This window comes from Phalacrocorax aristotelis, chromosome 5 (assembly GCF_949628215.1).
Source record: "Phalacrocorax aristotelis chromosome 5, bGulAri2.1, whole genome shotgun sequence".
In the NCBI taxonomy this organism is placed as follows: domain Eukaryota; kingdom Metazoa; phylum Chordata; class Aves; order Suliformes; family Phalacrocoracidae; genus Phalacrocorax; species Phalacrocorax aristotelis.
The window spans coordinates 14884395-14910095 of NC_134280.1; the positions used below are offsets into that span (position 1 = coordinate 14884395).

General features: G+C 45.9%; 1 protein-coding gene across 6 annotated transcripts in view; it reads right to left on the bottom strand.

Annotated features, from left to right (window-relative positions):
• Window positions 1-800: 800 nt before the first annotated feature.
• Window positions 801-25701, bottom strand: part of MRAS (muscle RAS oncogene homolog) — a 40793-nt gene continuing 15892 nt past the window's right edge. For 3 of the 6 annotated variants that reach the window (XM_075093102.1, XM_075093099.1, XM_075093101.1), the window contains 5 exons: window positions 19033-19243; window positions 9494-9647; window positions 6122-6221; window positions 4800-4879; window positions 801-1750 (listed from right to left, as the gene is read on the bottom strand). In XM_075093102.1, coding sequence (XP_074949203.1) covers window positions 1651-1750; window positions 4800-4879; window positions 6122-6221; window positions 9494-9647; window positions 19033-19225 — 627 coding nt within the window. In that variant the 5' untranslated portion in view covers window positions 19226-19243 and the 3' untranslated portion in view covers window positions 801-1650. Of the gene's footprint in view, window positions 1751-4799; window positions 4880-6121; window positions 6222-9493; window positions 9648-19032; window positions 19247-25701 lie in introns of all 6 variants that reach the window. The other 3 variants (XM_075093100.1, XM_075093097.1, XM_075093098.1) reach the window with 1 other exon arrangement.

Here is a 25701-nt window from a genome sequence, read left to right on the forward strand (position 1 = left end):
AATCTGGCAGCAAATACATTGCAAAGACAAACACAAACAATTAAGTTTGTGATGATCCACTCTCTTGAACGGATCTTCAATATCCAATACCAGGATTTTCTGCGCTCAGACACACGAATCTCAGGCATCCGTACTCTGCCAATATTTTAAGTCGTGCCCATAAAGCATATTTGAATAGGATTCAAGCTGATGAAAAGCAAGTTGTTACTTTTAAAGGGATTTATTGACCCTGTGAATGGAGCTGATGGCTTCAGTCCAGCAGATGACAATCCATTAAATTAAAGAAAAAATTGCCACTACAATTTTTAGTGCCAGCAAAGGTATCACAGAAAACGTGGCCCCTCCAGGATGGGCACAATGGTATTTCTGGTGCCACAGATGGCAGTAGGTTTTTTGCCTTGCCATTTCATAAGGCATAACGATATTCAGTCTCTGCTGTTCACAAGGAGACATTTTAGATATATAAGCTTATGAAGAGACACATCCCACTTGAGTAACTTTCAAAACACCTCCTCCTTTCAAGTCACCAACTCTCAGCAAAGGGGGGAGAAGAAGAAATGAAGAAACATTGAGCAAAAGCCTATAAACTGATTTTTGTGTGTGAGATGAGCCTGGGAAAAGCAAAACAATTCATCTACCCAAGAGTGGCTTTGCAGGGAAAGGTTAAGGAATAATAAAGAGGGATTTAGATTGCATCACTTTACACACATTTATGAGGGAGAAATTCAACACCCAGATAACACATTCAGTTCAGGTTTTACTTCCTCTCTCCTTTCCTCCCCCTTAAAGATGACAAACCCTTCCATTTGTAAATTACTTTAATTTAAATACTTCCAGGTTAACAAAATGTCTTAACTTTGACATGCCCCAAATTACAAAACAGAAACAAAACCTCTTGACAAAGGGTAAGAAAAAAAAATAATCCAAGCCCAAACCTCCTTTCCTAAGCTGGAGTTTATGGTCTGTGAGCTGGCTGCCCTCCAGGGTCTGACACAATGTCTGGAGCACCCACAGCAGCTGGAATTCATTTTCTTCCTCCAAATCTATGCATTTTCATATGAAGTCGTGTTTTGGCACTGCCGCCTAAGAGAGTTCAGTGCAAAAAACCTAACCCCGGCCATGTTTCTCTGCAACCCAACACTCGCTGAGCAAACAACGAAAAAGGAGAAGAGGACAAAAAAAAAAACCAACTAGAGAAAGAAAAGCCCTTTCCCTTCCCCCACATACACAGACAACTGTACCAAACAGGGGGGCTATTCATGGCTGTTCAGAAATGGGTCACAAGGAGAAGTGTTTGCAGATAAACCCAACACTTTTTTTTTCTTTTTTTTTTTTTTTTTCTTTCTCTCCCACTTTTTTTTTAAATAAACACCGTGGAGGCCCCTGGAAGGCACTGGGGATGTTCAAGAGTTGAGTCCTGCTGATCCCTTCTGCCTCCCGTTTGCGCGGCTCCCACGCCAGCCCCGATGAGCAGCCCCGCTCTGGGGGGGTCCGGTCCCTGTTGAGCCGCCTCCTCTGAGCCCAGGCCGCCGTGGGGAGCCCGAGGGGGTGGCGGGACCGCGCGGGCCTCACGCTGCTGCTCTTTGCCTGGGTTGGCGGTGGGTCAAGGGGGGAGGAGGGAGGCGTCCAAGACACTCCCAGGCAGTCCCATCACAAAATCACACACTGGAGTTTGTGGGAGCCTGTGGCTCTGTCCCCTCGCCATTTGGCCTTTTTTTTCTTTTTCTGGCTTTTCTCTGGGATCTGTTGCCTGTTTTGGGAGACACAGAGGAAAATAAGCAGGTGAGTGACAAGGCTGGGTTGGACATGAGCATCCAGAGCTCTGGGCAGCCAGGTGTACATATGTATATTTGCATATATATCTCCATATATCCTTCCACCACCATGTGGCTTTTCATGCCACACAGCTAACACCACAACCCCCTGCATTTTCAAGGAAGGAGGAAAGATGCCATAAGCAAACATTAAGGCTAACGGCAGGGATGTATGTCCTGCCAGGGTACCATGCCTCTGGTTGCCCTGGGTGAACTGCTGCCTCCTTCCCTGCCAGGGGGCTGCTCTGGGAAACAGGGATGCTCTAAGCAATGCAACGTCACCCATCACGCTGCTGCTAACACTCGTTAGGGAGGAGAGTGAAAGAGATACAGAGTACACAGAGAAATAAACCCTCCTGGAAAGATTGACTTTCAGCTGGCATTGCCCTTAGCCAACTGCACTGCTGTGGACTTGGTTTTGGAGGGGGGCACAGAGAGCGAGCTGACCCCAGCAACCCCTTGGTTGCCTGAAATCACAGCTGTCAAACACGCAGCAGAGAGCCCTCCTGCGCTGTGCCCTGGCAGCCCCCATCACTCAGGTGGGTTAGAGCAACCTCTAAAATGTTATGTTGAGGGTTTCTCCCTTTTCATTACGATGAGGCACTGCCCAAATGCCTGTTTGCAACTGTACCTGTTTGCAGCAGCCCCTCAGCTGGCCCAGCGGTGCAAATTCAACAGAAGACGGCTTTGTAGTTCAGACACCCAATAGGCAGCCCATAGACTTAGATTTTATTGCAAGATAAACCAAACGAACACCAGCAGCTTCCGTTGGTTCAAACAGTGTCTAAATAACCAACCTGAATTTGAATAGTTCAAACCCAGCCTCTGCTATGTAATATGCAGGCACTAAACTGAGCGCAGACCAAGTTATCCAGAACAGGGTGAGACGTATCTGGGGGACAAACCATTATGTCTTCCATCTGGTGTTTTTCTTACAGCCTCAGCTCCCAAATGTTGCAACCACCTGAAAAACTCAGCTTTGACTAGTAAGATTTTTTTTCAGCGCATATGAAGGCTGGAGGCATGAAAAATGTAAAACTTTAAAGCTCAAAACTAGAAAGCTGAAATAAAAAAATACTTTAAAGTTAATCTGGATAAACACTAAACGGCCACAAGCTGTTCGCAGTGTTCTGGAACTGTTTTAGAGACCCAGAAAACCACGTCTCATGCCTGCTCAAGATTTCTGCTGTGACAGTCCTTGTGTATGCACTGCTGCAGCATAAAAGGGATATCAGGAAATTTAAAAGATCTAACAGGCAGACTCAAATCACCCCACTCTTTTCTGGATTACTTTCAAGCAACAGTTTCTTGCATGAAGCTAAATAAACTGGGAATTAGCTAAGTACAAGGAGCACAAACAGTGCCGACCCTGAACGAGTGTCCTTACTCTGCAAACTCACACGGGCTCTGAGGAGCATCTACATTTGCAAAGCACTCCAGGAATGAAACAGTTATTAGGGAGCTGTAAATTTACATTTTATTTGTAAAAGCTTACTTAAAAAAAGCAATTCTTGGTGGGTGATGCCATCCTATGGCTACAGACAGTTTGCAACGTCCAAAGACCACACGAAGCTGCTTTGTGGCAAATGACCAGCCTAGATCACAGAGCATCTCTCTGCTCTCCGACTTAACCTGAGTTGCAGCTTTTGTGAACATCTCTGGTGCCCTTGGTGCTGTGGAGGGTTCCCCCTGGCTGGCAATGACTTTCAGAGTGACTACTCAGGGAACTGAGGTGCCTCACCTATTTCTGAGGTTACAGAGTGCATTTTCAGGGCTAGAATTTAGTGATGTCTCACTACAACGCTCCTTCCAGCCCATCTGGAGTTGCGTTATGTAGAGAAAGCAAACAGAGCCTCACTATCTTATTTTGGCTACTTTTTTTTCCCAGAGTAGAAGAGATGGCGGTAAGAGCCCACTGTAACACAAAAGTAATATCTAGCCAGCTAATGCTGAGTTACAGAACAGTTGGGAAATAGCTTGGGACATTTCCAACTCAGCTCTGTAGTTCTCCAAAGACTTTCTGCCCCCTGCTTTTGAGACATGTGGGAAGAGTGGGCAGTACCATCTGCTTTTGATGGAGGCTGACTGGAGGCTGCACTAAGATATTCACAAGTACAGATATGCTGAGAATAAATGCCTCATGGTTTAACTGCCGAGCGAGGCACTTTGACTGCATGGCAGGGAGGAGCATGATTTCAGCTCAGCACCCTCCCAAAACGTGAAAAATGAGGGCCCAGAAAAATCTGGCAGACAACCGGTGCCAGAAAAACAAATCTTCTCAGAGAGATGTGAGGTTATCAGCCGAGATGCTGAGATGTGCGTGCAGCTCTTTTCCTGCAGGGCAGCCGGGATTTTGGAAGGCAGTCCCTCCCTGCCGGCAGCGGGAGCAGGGGTTCGCCCGGAGAGCAGGCGTTTGCCAAAGCGAGCAAAGGCAGCTCATGCCAAAACTGGGAACAAACCTCTGCAGTCTGAGGAGGAAACCTGCGGCTTAGCCATTAGGTCATGCTGTTTCTCCTACAAAGCAGCTTAATTTTTTCCATTTAATGAGCAGAAAATGTTAGAAGTCACATACAACATTAGAATTTTGTAGAATTTTTTGCCAGTCCTTTTTAACCTCTGGCAATACGAAACCCTGAGAGGACAAAGCTAAGAAAACCCAAATTACTGGTCCAAAGCTTTTAAAGCCAGCCTTTTAAAGCCGATCATTATAGTAGGCTTTGCAGTATTCATTGAATAACACATTTTTGTCATGGCCACAACTAGTTCTCAAACTGCCTAGCAATGATGTCCAACAAGGGTAACTAAGTGTTAGTAACATCCCTATGCAGATACAGAATAAGAAAGTTTAATAAACCTCAGAAATCTCCCACCCCCAGCCAAACCACCTGGCCCCTGCTCCCCAGAAGCTGGCTCCTGGCTCTCCAGGCCAGGACTCCCGCACAACCCATCTGTGGGCAGTGAGCAAGTGAAGGGGCTGCAGCTTACCTTATTACCCTCACGAGATCATGGAAGGCCTTGTCAACGTTCAGAGGTGGGTCCTTGGCGCTAGTTTCTATATAGGGAATCTGGAGGACAGAAGCGTTATCATGAAAGAGATTAGTAACAGCCTACATGTTGGTAGCAAACCAGTTTCAAAATGAAAGAACCTAAAGGCTGGAGAAATCGTGTGTCTAAGAGACCAGGCAAATACAGGTAAACAAAGTGTTGTCATGACACTGCTATCAACACCTTCACGCTCACAGCAAGGTCAGCAAGCACTTATAAAAGGTCTGGAATAAGCACTAGGCAAACCAGCTGCTATCAGAGCTCTGGGTGTGGGGAAGAATAATCATAGACTTCATGTCGTCAGATGTTCTCTCCCTCTAAGCTGTGCTAGCAGACATGAAAATAGCCGAAGGTTGCTGAAAGACGAGCACTTGCCAAAAATTCTGGCTTGCCACATTTTATTAGGACTACTGCATGAATATTTCATGACTACAATTCCCCTTCAGTGTAAAATGATCTTCTCCTTCAAAGTCTGACAGCCAGATGGGGCCTCCTAGAGTGCTTGTCCAGCACGCTGGCAGATTTATAAAACTGCCTCTGATAAGGTATTTTCATACATGGCCTTTTCCAAAGCGTGTGCATACAGATGGGTGCAACATGTTGCAGTTTAGGTGTCTGGGCTCCTACAGAAACGAGCTGCCTTGGGGAGGGAGTGAACCTGCTGTTTGTTTGCCTTCACCTTTCCATTCATTTCTTCCTACAGGAGCTGTTGCCTCCCTCTGGGTGTTCATGGCTGCTGGCATTTAGAATTGATTAGTGGAGTATCATGTCATCTACATTCATCCAACACCAATTTCTCAGGGTAAACTATGGCATGAATAATGCAGAGCTAAGATGGTGGGCCAGATTTATATAGGCTTAACAACCCTGTAACTTCATTGTGTTTAAGAAGCTCACTTCCTACAGACACCTGAGTGTAAATCCTAATGCCTGACTCTGTCTTTTCACTCCAAGAAGGTGCACTTTCTTCCCTCATTTTGAACATTTCATGTTTCTCACCGCTTGCAGACACCTTGTACACGTGGCTTTGTGATGGCCACAGCTTTGCTACAGCTCTGTGTACAGAGCTCTAGTTTCAACGATGAATTGGCCCTACTGAAAATAAACTGTATAGTCACTACTCTGTAGTAGTCGAAAATGTAATTGCACATGTTTGATTGTAAGAGAAATGCTTTAATTCAGCTCCAAGTGCGTAAGGAATTCAATTCTAAATGCCCGTAGTAGGACTTAAAACAACCAATTAAACTATCATGCAAACTTACATTATGTTTTGTTGCCATTTCTCTTCCCTGTTCTCTTGTAATTTTCCGTAAATGCATTAGATCAACTTTGTTCGCTACCAAAATCATTGGAAAGGACTCTCTGGAAAAAAATCAAAACCACCACCCAATTATTAGCAAACTACAATAAAAAATGCTGAGCATAAGTTTCACTTTCTGACGCTGACATCATCTAACATTTTCAGCTACAGACATACCACATACATGTAAAGAAATATAAAGAAAGACCAAACAAACACACATCAGCCCCCAGACTGTGCAACACATGTTCACAAGTTGCATGCATGCATACATTCATTCTTACTTGCAGGCACTTCATGGAGTTAGTGTAATTGCTTTTGCAGTACCTGGTAATAGCTAAGACTGAAGGTCCAACTACATGAAGAGCTACAGAATTAGTCAGGAAATTAATTGAGACAGAGACAGATCTTGAACAGGAGAACAGAACTCTTTTGCAACAATTAAGGCATCTCAGTAATCACATATCTTGGCAGCTGCTAGTCATTGCAAGGTAATGAGCTATGTTGGAGGAACTGGTGTCAGTTCATGTCCTGGTGGACACTCATCCACTGAGAGCAACCATGGGGGAAGAAAAGACAGACTCTGGGAGAGCTGGCACTTCAGGGGGCACCTCATGGGGGAGAAAATGACTGGGGGCAAAGATCCCCACCAGTTACCCCACGACAAATTGAAAGACTGGCAGTGGTAGCTGGAAGGATGCTGGAGGGACCCGAAGAGTCTTCCTAACTCTCCAGATGCTATTACCTGCTTCTAATCCCAGAGCAAAAATCTGATGAACAAAGGTCCCTTTCTACCAAAACCATCTACCTCTGTAATAATACTCAGTATTTCTTTAACTTTACGGGGCATGTAAGTGACTGTCTTCAGCCACCACCTGAGAAGAGACCCATCTATCCACACCACGTCCAGTGCAACACTCTTCTGACCAGGTGTGCAGGTCAGGCCCTGCCCTGGTAGAAATCCCTGTAGCTCCAGCGACTAAACCGAACCGAGCCAGCTCATGCCATGGGTGGTCCTCGCAGTGTAGCTGCTGCCCACCCCACCTTCCATACAGGAGCCTCTCCTCCAGCTGCGTGATGCAGAGAGCAAAGTCATGCTGCAGGGCCTCTACCCACTGCTAGGACAGAGAGGGTCCCTTCTGATAATTGACAGTTATTGCAGTATTATTTTCTTATATTTAACTTTAAACCCTCCTAAAATGATTCCAGTGTTCTCTGCTGTAACAGAGCTGATTTTACTGGGGTAAGGAGCAGCTGGTCATACTAATTTCTGCATAAAACACTTCCCTGAGTAACTCAGGATTTTCAAACAGCGTTTCTGTGTCATTTTTCATCGAGACGGTAAGGGCTCCATCTTCTTTCTGGCATGTTGCCCCTTTGCTCTGGCTGGAAAAATACCGTACTGCACTCTGCATTTTAAATGAGGCTTACAGTTGTTCATTCTGATAATGTGGTTTTGATTTAATTTTAATACCTGAGCACTGATATATCTTGACTCTGATCATTCTGGAGCAAAACACTTGCTTGTCTGGATTATTTAATTCCTTTTTGGCTTGCAGCACATTGATAAGAAAGGGACTGTATTTGGACAGTATCTCGTTTGCCATGTTTACATCAGAAATAAAAACTCTATGGGGACTTTGTTCCCTCTGGTAAGCTGTACAATTGCTAGTTGGACAAAACTACTATAGTTGGAAGTTTTACTGTAAGGAGGATTATGGAAAGAAACAGGAGGAAGGCTTTGAACAGCTCTGCTAACGAGGCAGCCTGCAATTCCTCTGGATTTTAAGTTGCCAGAACAACCTGCTAGCTTGAAAACCAGGGCAATGCTCTGCTCCCAGCTACCTGCACGTCTGGCAGGATGGTTTCTTTACTCACGCTGCTCTTATTGCTGTGATTTTCTGAACAGGCTCAGGTTTTAGATGAAGCGTTAAGCCCCTCGCACTCTGTGCTTCGGTGGCGTTGGGCAGGGAAACAAAAACAACCTCACCAGCGTGTTTCACTTCCTGCTTCTCACACGCCGGCTGCAGTGTTTGCACGGCGTATGGAGGGGTAAAAGTTTCAGTCCAGTGCAAAACAATGAATACCACATCTTATTTTCACAAAGTTAAATAAGGTAAAACCAGCATCGGTTTGGGGCAGGTTACAGGAAATGCCGTCCCATCTTCTCCAGCTTTCAGAAACAGATTTAATTTGCCCCAAGCTGAGCTGGCAGTGAAGAAAGGACTGTTGTGATCTGGGAGGCAGACTGAGTGACTGGCATTTTTCTTCATTTAGATTAAATCAAAGGGTGGTTTTTCCTTTACTTTTCACTCTTGTGGGCTCTGCTTTGGATGCTTTACTGGAAGAGCTGTCAGCTGTGAACCTCACATGATACGAGTCCACCCTTCCTGTGGGGAAGTTATTCAGAACTGTGAAAGGAAGCCAGAAACGAGGCCCGAACCCTCTGGTGGCTTTTCTTGATGACTTCCATAATTAAAAGCCATTATGAATGGAAAAACTAAGCGTTTCAAAGCAGCAGACAAAGCAAGCCGTGCTTGATTCATACCCCACCCAGTAAGGATGGATTCATCACCTCTTGAACTGGGATGGGAAGAGATAAAACCCTGGCAGCTTCCCCTCGTTCTGTCAGGACACATTTGCTTACCATGATTAAACCCTCAGTGCTACCTTCTCCCACGCACGCACAAGGAGGGGAGCAAGCAACCTCTCTTCCTTTCTCCCCAGTCAATCAGAGATGTTTTATTCATTGAAAATGGTTGCTGCAGAGCACAATGCATTAACTGCATTGCACCCCTTGTAAGAAACACAGCTCCTCCCGATGTGAGGCGTTTTCCCCCCAAGACCCTTGTACACAGCCCCATACCATGCAAGACCTTCTAAGGTTGGTCTGGCACAAACTGAAGCCAGGGAAAGGAGGATGCTGCCAGGACACACAAAAGGATTAGGGCTGAATGAACACTTGCTGACTCCCTGCTGGCATTCCCGAAGTGCATGCACTGCGCACAGAGCATCCTTCTCCCTCTACAGAGCCAAACGGATTACCTTCAAAGGTGTCTGCCTTGCTCCGCCAGACTGTTCTGGCTGGAGTTTCTTCCTTCTAGACCCATTTCACTCCATCATAACACTACTGAATTTTTCCACACTGAAAGCACTAGATGCTTACCAGAAAAGGTAAAATACTACTTCTTCCTCATACATAGGTCTACAAACCCATAGAGAGCAAGGATTCGCCCTGGGACACCCAGGAGGAGAAAGGCAGGGTGAGATGCGCACCCACCCCACAGCACAGTCTCCATAGCAGTCAGGCAGTGCCTGGCTCCACAGCACCCACCTGTCTTTGACTCTGAGGATCAGCTGGTGGAACCGGTCCACGTGCTCGAAGCTAGCCTTGTCTGTCACTGAATAGACTATAAGGAAACCATCTCCGGTCCTCATGTACTGCTCCCGCATTGCGCTGAACTCCTCTTGGCCTGCAGTATCCAGAACTAGGAAAGAAGAGAGAAAAGTTTTTAGTTCCTCTGAGGACCTGCGGCTCCTGTCACCACTACGTGCCCTACACGGCCCTTCTGCCTCTGCCAGGCTTGGTCCTCTCAAAGGCTGCAAGATTTGACAAAAGCAAGTTGGAAGGACAAGGTGGTTTCTTGTTGCAAAGTGAAAAACACCCCCACACCCCACTCATCACTGTGTCTACACTGGGAGCAAACGGAGGGGAGGAAGACTGCGGATTTTACCTTCCTTTTCTAGTATCAAATACTGACCACTGAACTTGGGGTGTTGCTCTGCTGGCAAGGTATGACTCAAAGTATTTTGCAGCCCCCCGTCTTCCAGCTCTCTCTGTTCCCCACATGGAAAAACCCAAGACTGGAAGAGTAAGTAAATGCCAGTTTAAATGTCAGAGACAATCTACAAACTACAGGGTGAAGCAGAGCTGGGAGACAACCCAGGGTAATAGCTACAAACACTTTCCTTTTCTCAATGCCTGGATATTATTTCTACACAATTATGTGCTTTCAGAGCAAGATGGTACAGCCTTGAGGAACTCCCCTTAAATATTTACTCCCAAGTGGTGTTCTGATATTGAGAAGCTAGTTAAAACAGGTGGAAAAGCTTTAAGTGACTTGCATATCCTATATAGCAATCATGTTTCTGAGCATTGACAATGCCTAGATCTATGCTCAAATCCCCTAAAACACCCCAGTTGTGGCAGCGACCCAGATGCTGTTCCCCGCTAGATTAACCTCCTCTCTAATGTGACCATAACTCACTGGCTCTCCATCACTCTGCCTCATGGGGGGTCCCATCAGCTACATCATGGACCACATGTAGAGCAAGCTACGCCAGCTGTCTGGGTAAACACCACATACTGACGCACACCATCAATGTCGATTCTTGGGCCCCAGCTTCCCACATGGCCAGGATTTTGACTGGCAGGAGGAGGATACAAGAGAAGTTCATCAGCTTAGGCTATGCCAGTACAAACGCGGTGTGAGCTCAGAATGCATTGGCTGCTCAGAAGTAATAGTGCTAATGCATCATTGTATCCTAGTGGCAAACAGATGACCTTTATGATAACTGGGAAAGTTTTCGCATCCCAGTCAATTGGGCTGTGTGGGAAAACTGTTTCCACCTCTGCTGTACAGCCACAGTGTTAGCATCTGCTGCCCACGAGTGGTGGGGAAAGCCCAGGGCACCAGTGGATGGAGGCTGTGGCAGGAGCGTACTGCTGACAGCAGCAAGGCTTGATACGGGTTTTTCTAGTCTGAGCAGGCCCACAGTCTTAGCAAGGTGTTCCCTGTAGGGGTAGGTACTCAGGCTGTCCCAATTTCTAGATGGGGCCAGGATAAAGCCCACTTTGCTGCGGGTGCTACTTGCTGAATCAGCACAGGTGGCCACAGGTGGACATGTTGCATGTCACAGCACATCCCACACCTTCACTGTATGTCTGGAGGAAAGGCAGCTTCACTGGAGGACCTGAGACCTTACTTGGTGATGGCAGGCCCTTTAAAGCCTTCAGCCTCATTCATTCGCCTGCCCTAGCTGGTCCTGAATGCCTGTTTCGAGGCACCTTTAATGTGAAAAGAGCTTCTAGGCTCTTACGGAAATCCTGAGACTTAGGTTTGTTTGCTGAGTAGCTGGAGCTTGCTGGAAAGCTGGAAAGTCATGGGTGTCTTTTCATAGCTTTTTATCCTGCTTCTCTCCTCTAAATCTAGGAAACAAGGATCTCAGCTCAAAGGCATCCAGGCTATTCTTAAAGACTGTATAAAAAGAAGAAAAAGAAAAAAGACAAACAACCCAAGGACACTGCATGTGCTGGTGAATTTCTATGCCCTGGGCAGAATTGCTACCATGGAATAAGGCCAAGACTGTGTGGCTAGGACGGAAAAGGAAATTAATCCTTCCTACCCACCCAACCTGTAAGGAGAGGTTGGGCTACCCTCATCTGACTCCTGCACCAGCTGGATGCGATGTCAGGGCAGGGCTGACAGCTGACAACCAACACATACACACACAAACACACCCTCCCTTCTCCTTTCCAACACACATACCCAACTTGTGGTGGAGTGGGACAGCTTCTCACAGTGGCCAGGCTCTCCTGCCCTCCCTTGCTGGCACAGAGCAGGTACCCAAGCACAAGTTGTGGGCAGGAAGGTAGAGATGGATGTGCCATATCCTGCATGCTAATTTGCTTAGGGACTTCCCCTTGCTCTGGCACATTTGCAAACTTCCCATGAAACACATGAGAAGCACCCAGCTCTGCTCTTGCACCCATCAACCCATGCCCAGCTACTGTCCCCCAAAGCTTTTCATCCCCTGCGAGAGGGCAGGGGATGAACCCTGGGGGGGCCTGTGGGGATACCCAAGGGATAGCACAGGGCTGTGCTCCTGCCACTCCTACCTCTTCTGGATCTTGGCCGCAGCATCGCACTAAACACAGGCACAGCTGCTGTGTCAGCAGCTGCTATTTAAAGGGAATTCACTTGCAGCATTCGTAGAAAGGCAAGCAAGTCCAGGCAGCATTTAAAATGGCACTTTGGAAATGCAAGGGACATGCAGCAGTGAAGGTTAAGGTTAATCTCAGATGAGTTATTCATGCAAAATTAAGCATTATGTGGTTGGCCAGAAAAAGCCTTTGTTTTAACTTTAAATGAGCTTTTAAAGACACCACCACCCCGCCCCATCCTAACAGATCTGTGCTACATGGATTTTCAACAATCAGAGCTTCAAGAAAACTCTTATCTACAGAAATAGGAACATAGCAAGGAGAAACCTTGAGAAGATGAAACTGGGACGATGATTTGACTGACTTCCCAAAGGAATGAGGAAATTTAGAACGTTAGCCAGCTTTCGTCGTCTCCTAAAATCCACATTTCTGCAGACCAGATGCCAGAAGACATCGAAATAATCATAAGCAGAGAAGAACTGCAAGCTTTCTCTTCCCCGGGTACACTTTAAAACCGGCAGTTGCCTCTTACTGGCAGTTGCCCCACTGGCAGTACATAAAAGCCAATGTAGAAGCAGGGCTGGACCAAAACACAGCGGGTTTCCCCTACCTCATCTTCCAAGAACTGCAATCAGATTCATAGCCTGCGCAGCGCATGGCCAGGGACTTCCAACAGCAAACTTGGAAAAGTTTGCACAAACTTGACCGAAGCAGCAGCAAGAAGGAGCATTAGCAAAAGCGTCTGGGTGAAGAATGAGGAGAAAGAGGCCAAGGAGTATGTCTGATGCAGGAACAGACATCTAAAGAGGGCAAAGCCATTTTACAGAGCTATCACGCAATCAGCTGGAGACTAAACTAAGAGCAATTAGGCTTTGAGAGCTCAGCAGGGAGGTCTCTTGCTTCGCAGGTAAGAGGTTGCTCAGCAAAGAGATGCCCTTTTCTACTTTCCAGTGGATGTGACCCCAACTGTTCTGATGAACTCGTTGCTAATTGAGTCCTGCCCCATTACAGCTCTACACACCATTCTCCTGTGAATCCTCATGGGTTACGTAAGAGTGTGGCTGCTTAGGGAGCACTTCTGAGCAGACACAGGAGCCCAGGAAAACACAGGAATTTGTGGCCCAAAACAGAGGCACTTGGTGCTTCCAGGTATTTTATGTGGCAATATCTCCGCTACTGACAGTGCTCCGAGTGCCCATCCAGAGACACAGGCATGTAAATCTAAGACAAGGGCAGAGACATACTATGAAATCTAAGTCACAGCATTGCTTTTTCTAGAGCCAAGGCTAGATTCAGTTCAGATTCAAATACAGCCTTCCCATCCTTCAGAGAGCTCAGATATCATTGTGCAGGTTAGTTCCTCTTCTCTTTTCATACCTATGCAAAATTTCCTTCTACATATTTATCTTTACATTGCTGGGCAGCTAGGCATATAGATCAACTCAAGATGGTGTCTCCACTGTCCATGGCACCTAGGGGGCCAAAGATGACCAGACAAGCAGGTTAAACTCATTTTCTATCCTTCAGCCCTTGGGTTTCGCTGCCTGGATCAGACACCAGTGGCCCATTCCAAGCAGTGACTCCACATTGCTGCAGCCAGTCCTGAAAGCAGCGCAACATAGCTCTTGGAACACCTTGCCTTCCAGCATCCAGAGAGTGGCTGCACACCACGAAGCTCAGGGACAGGACGCAGTTTGTGCCTACCTTGATCTCATGCTTGGAAAGGTGAGCACAATGTGTACAATTTGATTTTTGCACGCAGTCTCCAGTGAAATCCCTTTGGCTACATATGTCCAGCACACGTGCAAGCCTTTAAAGAGCTGGACAGGGCAGCAGGCAGAAAAGAACCTGAGTTCACAGCGCCAGGGAGAGGAGCACCACAAAGCAGCCTGACCCTAGGTGTTTTCTGCTTCTTCAGTGACTTATTAATGTGAAATACAGGAAAAGTCCCTGGAGCAAAGAGCAGAACTGGGAATGTGGCACTGTCAGGGGAGTGCTGCCATCATGGGTTACAGAGCCAGACTCCTCTTGGCGCTTCTCTCTCTCCAAGTCTTGCTTCCCTCTTGGCACTGCAGCTCTGCTTCAAAAGGTGAGGCCAGAGAGAAACTCTATCCCCAGCTGCCCCGCAGCTTGGTAGCGAAGTTCAAGGGAAACCTTAACTTGAATTGACAAGTCAGACCAAAAGAGTCTCAGGCTGAGGAAAGCCATCCCCACATCTTCATCTTCCTTCCATCAGCAGCGCAATGGGCAGGGCAGCCCCCATCAGACATTGGCTTCAGCTGAGGAATTGGTATTCTGGGCACTGAGCAGATGGGGTGCAGGGACCACGGCTTATATTCTATATTCCCATACCCCAAGTCACCCTGAGGAGGTATGGAGTGCCCATGCTGTGCGCAAGGCAATGCAGATCCTTCACTTGGTCACTCTGATGCTTCTGCTCCTTCTCAGATACAGCCACACTGCCCCCAGCACAAGAGCTTTCCGCTGGGAAAAACATGGGATAGGGAAACACTGGGGCTTTTATGAGCCCTTCTTCTGTACCCTAACTAAATACACAGATGTTATAACATGGAAAACCCGAGTACTTGAATTCTTGCCCTTACTTTAAGGAAAAAGAAAAGAGGGGCCTTCAGAAGAAAGGCTTCCACATCAATAACCAGAATAAAGATGTGAGCCCTTAAAGGAGCTCTTTCTTTAACAAAGGGCAAGTATTCAAAGCCTGTGTTTTCCATGTTGCAACATCAAAATTTTCCTGGCAGGAAAAAAATCCCCACAACCCAAGACAAGAAACCCTCTTTCAAAGTTGCAAACTCCCAGCAATTAAGGGAGGGAATATACTGTACACACAAATAAAAGAATGAAAGTACAAACTTAATTTCAACTTTAATTCTTTCAATGGTGCTACCCAAAGTTTAAATAAAAAAAAAGTGAGCTGCAAACCGACTCTTCTGCCTGCAAGTCTGAAGTGACCTTTGATCTCCCTTTGGCCTCTTGGCTGAATTGTTCCCAAGCTTCCTGAGGAGAAAAGCAGACAGCCTGTCCTGGGATGACTAGCAGCAAAAACCCGTGGCAAAAAGGGATGCATGGGAGACACGGGTGGAACGGGCAGAGAGGGAGCCCAGGGGAAGGAATGGTGCTTGGTGTTACTCCACAGGGGTGCATACCAGGGCTGTGCAGGTCCAGCCCAATGCAAGGGCACCCAGGGATTGAGAGGGGACTTGGGAAGAAAAGAAATAAAATGGACAACTGAAGTGCAGGAGCAGGAAGGCAACTTCTAGGCAGTGAGAGTTTAATCTAAATCATACCAGGGGAAGGAAAGGCAAGAGAAGGGAGACCACAGCCTCCTTTCACCCAACACACAGGCACAGTTCCTTGCGTTACTGGTACCTATTGGCACCTCCCTACTGACAGCTAAAGGGTTTAGCCCAATTCATCAACATGCCCAAGCCATGTGCTTGTGACCATCCCTTCCTCTCTTCTTCCTCACCACCTTTTTATCTCTGTGTGGTTTATGGGCCATAAGGAATTTTGAACCATTGGGAATTTTTTGCTATATTAAGGTATTCCACTTTTGGCTTCATGCCCAGATTAATCATTCCATACTGGCATTTTGCAGCCACACCAAAAGAAATCCTCTGCTAATTGCTAAATTAGCCTGCACACAGAAAGGAGTTTACAAAATTAATGATAGCAACTCAATTGGAGCAACAGCTAATCAAAGCAGATTAACCTTGGCCCCCACTTAATTCTGACCTGATGTGTCTATACAGCACCTGCATGTGAATGCATTTAACCAAGCACATCACCGTCCTGATTTCCATACGAACAGCAGGGAATAAATGAAGATAACATATGCAGCGAAAATTGGAGGCTGATCTTAAAGCCTCATTGGCAGCAACTGAAAAAATGAGCGAGCCACAAATTGCCTGTGCATCCCTTATTCAGGTTTAGCGCCCTGTTCCACCCGATGACCCTTGTCCTCCAGCGACTGCATCAATGGTCTTATAAAGCTGGTGTAAGGCCTATAATAAAGTATTTTTGTGTAGTGTTGGACTTGAACACACCAAGCAAGGTCCCACAGTCTTCTGCGAGGCGGGGAACTATCCTAGACTCTTATTTGGTAAGAAAATAGACACAAAGCCAGAGAGCAAATATGTAAAAGGAGTGTGAACGTAGGTTTGGCTCCAAGGTCTAAAATCTGAAATAAAAGCCTATTCCATTTAAGTCTGCTTTCAGTGAGAGATTTCAGCAAAGGAAAAAAAATGCAAGTCAAACATTTCATTGCACTGCCGGTTAGTGCTATTGAATAAATGTGGGTGGAGGTCTTTATGGATGGAAGCCAAATGCTTTATGCAAGCTGGCTAGCACAAGGTTGTTTTTTGGGGATTTTTTTGTGTGGTGGTTTTTTTTTTTTTACAACATAATGCCAGTGCAGATACCGAATGCTAGAGATGCTTTGTACAGAACTGCTCAGGCAACAGCCTGAAACAGGGTGGGCTGTGTTGTCCTTTTTTTTTTTTTTTAAGTTGTTGGATGCTGATGTATTTGGCTTTTTTTTTTTTTTAATAACTACTTCTGCAAACTTAGAAACTTATGGAGCCCCTCACACTGTATCCTCACTTGGGAGTCTCAGCTTCTAAAGCTAGTTCCTATTTTGGGGGTGGGCAACTACTTCTTCCCAGCAAGCACTGCATGAATCAGCAGCTTGTAAAGGATTTGGCCACGAAGGACAACTGGAAAGTCTAGAATTTATCATGATGCATCTTCATCCTTCCTATCATATTTGTCCCTAATTTTATATCATAAGTGATTCATGCAACCACATGTAACCACAACAAGAGCAGCTGTCCAAGTATATGGTGACCTCTGAGAATGGCCTAGATCCAAAGCCTATGATGGAAAGCTGTAGCAGATGACACATGTGATAGTCTTTATGTCCTGTTTCTATTGGGCAGAGTGTAAAGGCTCACATGATTTTATAAGCAAAAATATTGCCTTCCTTCCAAAATTCTGATTGTTCAAAATCTCACGTGCTAGGAAAGAGAAGGAGAAGCTGCAGTTTCACTTCTGTGGCTGCAGAGCATCTGTGGGCACATGAACTCTGAAAATCAGGGATTCCCAACATGCCATTCAAGGCCACAGCTGAAATCAGTTCAGCCCCAGTACAGCCACTAAATTCCATCTGAGCAAAAGAAAGGCTTGTTTTGTTCATTAAAACAAAGGGTTAAGTTTCTGCCTGTTGGAAAACAGCCTCTTTCCCCACTCCCACCCAGGTCAGGGTTGTTTTCTGTTTGGTTTTTTTTTTTTTTTGACTAAACAAAAATTCCAAATATTCAGCAAAAGATGCCTTTTCTACTTCCAAATAATTTACAAAACCCAGGCTGTTTCAGCCAACACCAATGTGTACAGCAGCTGGTACTGTTATATCAGAACACGGGGCATACCACTGAAGATAAAGATTGCTCATTTAGAGGACTGGCTCTGGACTAAAAAGAAAGAATGGACTTCATTTACAGCAGGATTAGATTTTTCTTTTATACAACACTGGCATTTTAAAAATAAAGGTGCACAGGTACATTATGTGATGGTTATTTGAGAACGGGTATCTGATGCAGATGACAACAAGACATATATTTGGGCAATGATTTCACAAATATTCCCTAATATCAGCGATCAATTACTAACATATTTAAATGAACAAATGTTGGCAAGATTAAGTTGCTTGGTTTTTTTTAATACTGAGTAAAAGCTGTTCTTTAAGGACCTTGGGGCCATTTGTACTCACTAAATTGTATCTGAATAAATCCTTAAAAGTGCAACTAAAATCTCAAGTTTCTGGACCAAGCTTATGGTCTTCACAGCAAACCCCACCACCCTCCATGTTCCACCACTCATGCCAGTCCCCCAGTTGTCTGTCCCCGGACACCAATGCACGTACAGAGACACCAAAGATCTTGAGTGCCTTCATGACAAGATGATGGAGGTAGGAACTCACTGCAAGTGAGGTTAAATTTAGTTCAGTTGTCTTAGTGGCCACATACATGCACTGGGATGATTAAGGCACAAAATATTTGCCTGCTTTTGTGTACCATCTAATTATTGTAGAAAGCCAAATAAAACTTTTAACATTTAACAGCAAGATTCTCCTTATGGTTGTGGTCAGTCTCTATCTTGCAGCACAAACTAATAAGGTGCAGCTTTAGGTAATGTAGGGCTTTTTCTTCACCTGCAGAATCAAGATTTTTTGGGTGTTTTTTTTTGGGGGGTGGGGTTGTTGGTTGGGGTTTTTTTGTTTTGTTTGGCATTTTTTGTTTGGCTGTTTGGTTTTTTTTTAAGAAAAAAAAAAAAGTTATTTTTCTTCAAAGAACTGAAAGATCTTGGTTACAGCAGCTCTCCAGGCTAGTACCCTACCCATATTTAAACGAAATGGGTAACTAGATATGAACACATCACGCCTGAATGATGGGAGTTAAGAGGTGTTACAATTCTTCACTGTCAGTGGATGACAGCTTTGATTAAATGTTCTTTCTGGTTACAACCCTCATTCAGTTACCCACTCACTGTTATTTCCCAGGGGATGAACCTAACCACAATGAAGTATCATTAGCAACAGCCACCTCACAGTGCTATAATTCACCCTTTGTAGAAGCCTACCCCAAACGTCTGTGATGATCTATAGGTTTTCAGGCTCCTGCAAGAAACATTTCTGTGCAGAACTGGAACCAACACAACTGGAAGCAGAAGCTTTGCTGGAGGTCAGCTGCAGACCATGTGCTGTAGCTCACAGGCCAGTTTGCACTCAAATTCCTAGCAGCCCACAGTGGAACAGGAGCAACGCAAGGACACAACGCGCTGTGGGAGGCACTGAGGTCTATATGTGCTTATGCTCAGCTAGAATGGAAAGGGGACCACGCGAGTAGCTTGCTTACCATCAAGAATTGCCCATTGCCCATCTATTTCCGTGTGCTTCAGGTAAGAGTCTTCAATAGTTGGGTCATAGTCCGGCACAAAAATCTTCTGGAAAAACTGAATGGTGAGCGCACTCTTCCCCACGCCACCGTCTCCAACCACCACCAGCTTGTAGGTGGGGAGGTTTTCGCTGGGAACGGCACTTGTAGCCATGCTTACAGTGTACTAAACCTGCTGGAGAAAGAGATCATCTCCCATCACTTGTTAGCAATGAAAAGAGGGCAACAGCACAAGGCGACTTTCACCTGGTGCCAAAGAAGTGAGGATGAAGGCAGTACTCCAAGGCAGCAGCCCAGTGGTTTCCCCTGGCTTTACCCCCTCCCTGATGCACTCTGACATCCAAAGTCCTTTTGGACAGGAGTGGCAACACCTACCATCCCCAACAGCTCTACCATAACCCAGACCTGTCACTTACAAGTGCAGACAACCCCAGCACTGTAGCTTGTTTACTCCTGTCTCATCTACAGCAATCACTAATTGCCACCCAATGCGTGTGCAAAACTTTTATCATCTGAATACCTTTCCTATAGGGGCTAGGCCCATGCGGGCATGCCAAAAATAACCAGGGGTCACCGTAGCTGACAAGTTCCAGATGACTTCCAGTTGCCAGTGACCAAATCCCACAGAGAAGCCAGAGCCCTGCTACTCTTCACTGCTTATCCTGGGGTACAGCAAACATTATATGGTGTGTTACATCCAGAGGCCAGATCTGCTGGCAGAACTGGTGGTGTTGGATGAAGCTGGAGTTAAAGGTCCAGTCCTGACTATGCCATCAGACAAAAATGCACTTAGCTGCTTTCTTCTCCCTCATTTTCAAGTTTAAGAAATAAAAGCAAGAAGGCAGCAGGCCAGGAATGACAGGTGGTTTTTGTTTTGCTTTTTTTAAAAAAAAAAAAAAAAGCCCAACCCTGGCATGGCAGGAAAGCTGGTTTCTGTGGCTACGACACAGCCCAGAGAGCCAGGAGAGCAGCTTCCCCTGCACCGTGGTCACACCGCTCCCTCATCTTGAGTGAGCTGTGGAGGAACTGACTCTTCAAAGAAAGAAGAAGAAAATTCACCAGCTGGAACTGGGCAATCGCAAACATGTGTGGAGAAAGGAGAAGAGGCAGCCATTGCTGAACAGCCCATTTCAACACTCAACAGCAGTGACGGCTTATTTATGAAGAAGCCAGGTGTGCAGTTTTGTGTGCATGCTGCAGAAGGCAGTGCCCTCCACCCGCTCGCTGCACATGGGCAGCAGTGATGCTCACTCAAATCACATGGGCGATGGGTGGCCATCTCCCAAATTTGAATGGCCACTGCATTTTCAGGGAGGTTTTTCAGACAGTAAAAAAGTAAAAGCAAAGAGGGCAGCTGATTTCCTTGTTATGGGTTTTCTTGACACAAACCGTACAGCGCAGGAACAGCTGTGGTGACACTTTTTGCAGGCACCTGCTCCCATCCATTTTGGTGTTCCCATCCATTTTGGTTTGGTTTTGCTTGTGTCCTTCTGGCTGCAGGCACTGGCTGGGGTAAGGGCTGAGTGGGGACAAGGACTGCTCTGGACTACCTGCTCTGGGGAAGCATCCATAAACTGTCAGGTTTTTTAGATTTTCCCAATTACCAGAGGGATTTTTCTTCCTTAAGAAGAGGATTTAACGTTTTTGTTCTGAGAGACCACTAACCAAGGCCAGTCTCAGTGCTGCAGGCTGACCCAGGTGGTGCTTAGGAAACAATACTGCATGGCTGCTGCATGCACAGTGCAAGTTGAGCCACCAGCTAATATAATTTTATTTCAGCCTAGAGTAGAGAATATTTTTTCCCAGAAATTCTTTCATTTTGATATTTTCCAGAAAACCCACTTTGACTCTTAATTCCCAAAGAGGCCCAAAAGCCAACTTAGACCATTTTTCAGATAGACAAAAGCATAACCCCCTAAAGGTTTGATTTCATATTGAAAAAGATATCAGACCTCCAAGTTTATTTTCTAGTTTCTCTAGTCCCTTTCTCCTAAATTGAACCATATTGAACCATAAAGGCAACTGTGTGGGGATCCCATGCTCCTTACTGTATGCTGGAGACCCCGTCCAGAGAAAGGGCTTTTCACAGTCATTTCACAGCCCTACTAACCAGCCTCCCCCCCCCACTACATACCCACCTTCCCAAAAAGGCAGGCAAGTACATGAAAGTAGACCAAATAAAACCAGTTGTGAACATTCACATTTGAGTTTAAGTTTTACTTATGGGAAAAAGATCCTCTGGCCAAAGCAGCTGTATCTGAATTTGAGCTATAATCTAAAATGTAACTCCCCCAAAACACTTGTTTTCAGTAGGTGACCTGAGGCATGCCGTGAGAGCACCATTCAAACCAAAGCACGTCAAAAAGACAACGAAATATGAGTGATTCACCCTATTCTTTTTCTATCCACAAGGAAGGCATGCGAACAAGGTTTCCTTGCTATTTCTTGCCTCTGATCACTACTCCATAATCCAACTAGTACCAGCAGGACACAGCTCTGGGGGTTACATTCCCACCTACAGTCACAGCTCAATGCCAGAGAAGAAAAACCCTCAATTTTTTAAGTGAGGGAATCTCCTCTCCTCCATCCTCCCCAACACCATGTTATGTATGATGACAAGGTACAGCTTGCACTTGAGGGATTTCTGCAAACACAGGAATAACTTCCCATATGCATAATCTGTATGTATGTTGAGCAGGTTAAATGCCTTGACCCCTAATTAAGGTCATGTACCGTACATTTCTCCTTGAACCAAATGTATAGGAACTGTCTTAGTTTCTCCTCCAAAAAGAAAACCCCATAAGAGGGAAAGAGAGGGTGATCACAGAAGTGAGATCACTGAGGCTAATAAGAACTGCAAAGGCCTCTTGTCCAAGTTGAGACAAGCCAAAATTTTCAAAGCAGGAAGAAACATGATCAAGTTGGCTTGTTTCTAAACTATCTTTGGAGAAATTCTGGAGAACAGCAAGATTTTCCACTGCAAGCAACAGCTGCTGGACAGGGAAAAGGAGACCAAGCACCAGCTGAGATCTCAACCAGTCTTATTGCAGATCCTCACCATAATCCCAAGGAAAAGTTTCTTACTTCCGTTTTAGGAAGAGTAAGTTACTTTCTCATGTTTATAAGATCACCTCATCAACAGCAGCGTGCTTGTCTGGATAGAAACCAACTATCAACTAAATTTCTCATTTTTCCTTGGAAGACCAAGTTTTCTTTCTGAGTAATCCCGCTAGGGCTGGACGATCCTCACAGGCTCTTTAGGACAGAGACCCTGGCTAAAACCCTGACACACACACCCCCAACCCCCCTCCCATTTGATGACAATTTTTTGCTTTGCTCATCGCCAAGATTTCACCCCATCCTTCTTTACATGGTGGAGCGGCTCCGGCCGGGCGGTATGAAAGGCCCATTGTTACTGACATGGCAGGGGACAGGCTGCAGATGTGAAAACCATACACTGTTTGTGCATGATTTTTGACCTCATCACAAAACCACAAGCTACTGCTCGGCAGACAAGTGTTACATTTTCACTGACATTTAGTACAGCCCCTTCAACTCGCTCCTAAGAAGCCTCAAGCTTATATTGCGTGAAACACTCTCCAAAGTACTAGGATAATATTTAGCCCATTGTACTAACTGTGACTCTGCCCAACATGCTTATGGGCTGAACTGGGGCATTTGCTTCCTGTTGTTTCCAGAAGTTTGGTCATACTGTACATCTAAGCCACCAGTCTGAGTATTATGTAGCCTGGGGAGAAAAACTGAACTGGAAAAAAAATAATTACAAAAAGAGTCAAGCACTCTAGGCTGGTTTGTCGAGCACAAACTCCCATATTTCAGGTGATGTTAGCATGAACAGATGAAAACTTCTATTGAGTGTCAAAAGGCAGCAAGTTTAGATGTTTCCACAGGGCTGTTCCTACTGCTTATGGAAACACTCCTTCTACTGAGATGGCAGGTCCCGTGCTCCTAACAGGCAGGTACGTAACACAAGCCCTCTGAAAGCCAAGTACATCAATCCCTCTACACCTCCACCTGCCTGATAACCAAAGCACGAAGACAGCTCATGCCTTGACGAGATTATAATCTAAACCAGCCAATAAATCAAACCTTAAAAACAACATATGTCACCTCCTGGAAAACATTAAACACTCCCAAAGGTGTGCAGAGCTTCCGTGCCGGCTGGTTACTTTGCTATGGGCAAGTGCACAAGACTTGGGCTGATTTTAATGTGTTTTTGGCAAGAGTACTGATACAGTCCTCCTTAGGTGGGGACAAGAATAAGCGTGCTTGCTGCAGATCCGACTAAGAAAAAAAAGCACAGGCATTTTTATCTATTGTCTGAACGCAAAGCGGCATGTGGTAACACACTAATAAGCTCTGATGATAATCATCTTACAATTTATATAGTTGTTTATTTTGAAGGAGCCAAGAGAACGATCCATACCCTATACTGACGAAAGCTGTCAGGCTCTGGTTAAGTCACTGGAAGGAAGCTGAGTTATACTGCTGTCTTCATATGCACCGGTGAGATCTGTGTCCTGACAGCACAAGCCAGTAATGCTGAGACAGTCAGAAATGCGGCTACTTCTGAGGTAGGTGGTAAGGAAAAAAAGAGAAATGCTGACCCAAGAGTGTCACTGAGGCTGAGCCTCCTCTGCAAAATGGATTTGTTATGGAGGCAGAATAAACTCTGTGAAAACCCATTTACCCGTCTGGACATGGGGGTGGAGTGGAAAGGCTGAGCTATCCCCCCTGGAGCAGCCAAGTAATATAAAAACACCAAAGACTGAGAAATTCAGCTTAGTTGTGTGACTGGACCCTCAAGCCCCAACAGGTCACCACAACATATAGGTAGTGCATCTGATCCTCACCCTTGCTGCAAAACTTGTCCTGAACACAAGCAGGACAGATCTCAGCTTGTGTAAATCATTATAATTGCTGTTCATCTGAGCAGAGGTGTGGCCACATACCACAATAATAAAATTGACCCCGGATATTTGATATTCGGTGTGCGAGCACCCCTATCCCCAGTTCCAGCTCTGCTCTCCTGGAGGCAGAACTCCCAGGGCAAAGCCATTACAGCAGGTAAACGAGCTGAGAACCAATCCCTGGATTTCCAGGGGAGGTTAGTGCAATTAAAGACACTGGCTCCCTGACAGAGACGCCCAGCATGACAGTGATTTATGGTCTCCATAGCAACATGTGATACAAATTGCTTAATTCTGTTATGAAACCTCAAGAAAAAGCTGCAGCAGGGTCTGCGTGGGAACCACCAGCTCCCTCCTCCTCTGCTGCAGCTCTCCAAAACTGACAACTTTAGGGAGCCTGTGACCACTATAGCAATAGGCTGAGATTTAGCATATACTTAGGTATATGTATGTATGCTGACCAATCCCATCAGCCCATGGCCAAGGGAATTCTTCTATCATCAGCTTGCTTTGGTCCATGGATAGCTCTTCACATATGCCCTGCCAGAGCTCTGTGTACCTGAAGACACCAACCTCACCTGAGGCCGAGGAAGGCTATCAGCCACTGGGGCTGCCAACTACTCCTACGGTTGGGATTAATAACTCTTCCTCTAGCCACAGCTCACTCAATTACACCCTTTTACCTGGCCACTTTGCAAGCGTTAGCAGCTCCATGCAATGCCTCCAGGGCTGAAACTCTGCAAGACCTGAACACTTCCCTCTCTGTTCCTCTTGCAGACTGCTGGCTGCAGCCATACAACCACCACGACACACCCAGAGACGCTCGCCAGGTACCAAAATAATTCAGCCTTATGTGTTGCAGGCAATCCTTCGGACTGGGAGTTACTGAGAGCCCTTGAAACATGGGACATGCCCTTTTAGGAGGCAGCTACCTCCGTTGAGTCATGCTCAGCAGGACCAAATGAACTTCAGGAATTTCTCCCTCAAGTTGGCATGACCATGTCCCAAACCTTCAAAAGCCAAAAGACCCATAGGTGTACGAACAACCACCACCACCTATTATTAAATAAAGATGATTAACTCTCAGCCAGGTTTCCTCCAGTCTGTCAGATTTCCTGCCCAGTCAATGCCTCAGAAAGGACACACCAGGCCAAACCTGGGCTGCATGCAAGCCTTCAGTGGGAAGTCAGCATGGAAGAGATCCATCGTGGGAAGCCAGAGCCTGACACCCTTTGTAATTCTGGCATTAAGTTGTTCAAAACCCAAGTGAAATTTCAACTTTCTGAGGTTTTCTGATACACAGGATCCTGCCAGGTGAGAGTGCTCTCAACTCCTATCAGCTTCCAGGAGATCTGATGGAGCCCAGCACCTGGCAAGACCTGCACAGGGAATTACAGGCATTTCCTTTTGGAGCCGTGATCAAAGCACTATCAAATTGCTACTAAAGAGGAGAAAAAAGAAATCATAAACCAACTGTTCTTTTAAAATAAAATCCTCAACCCAGCAATAAAGAGTCACAACCAGTTGGGTTTTGAATTTGGGGGATGTAGCTGCAGGTCCTGGAAGCAGCTTCATGAATTCTCTAGTGCAAAAAGATGCTGTACCCCAAGGGCTGCACTCCCTGAACTCCCTACCAGCCTCGTGTGCCAGCCAGACCTTTTCTCCTTTTCAAGCCAAGACTGCATTGCCTCCCTCACCA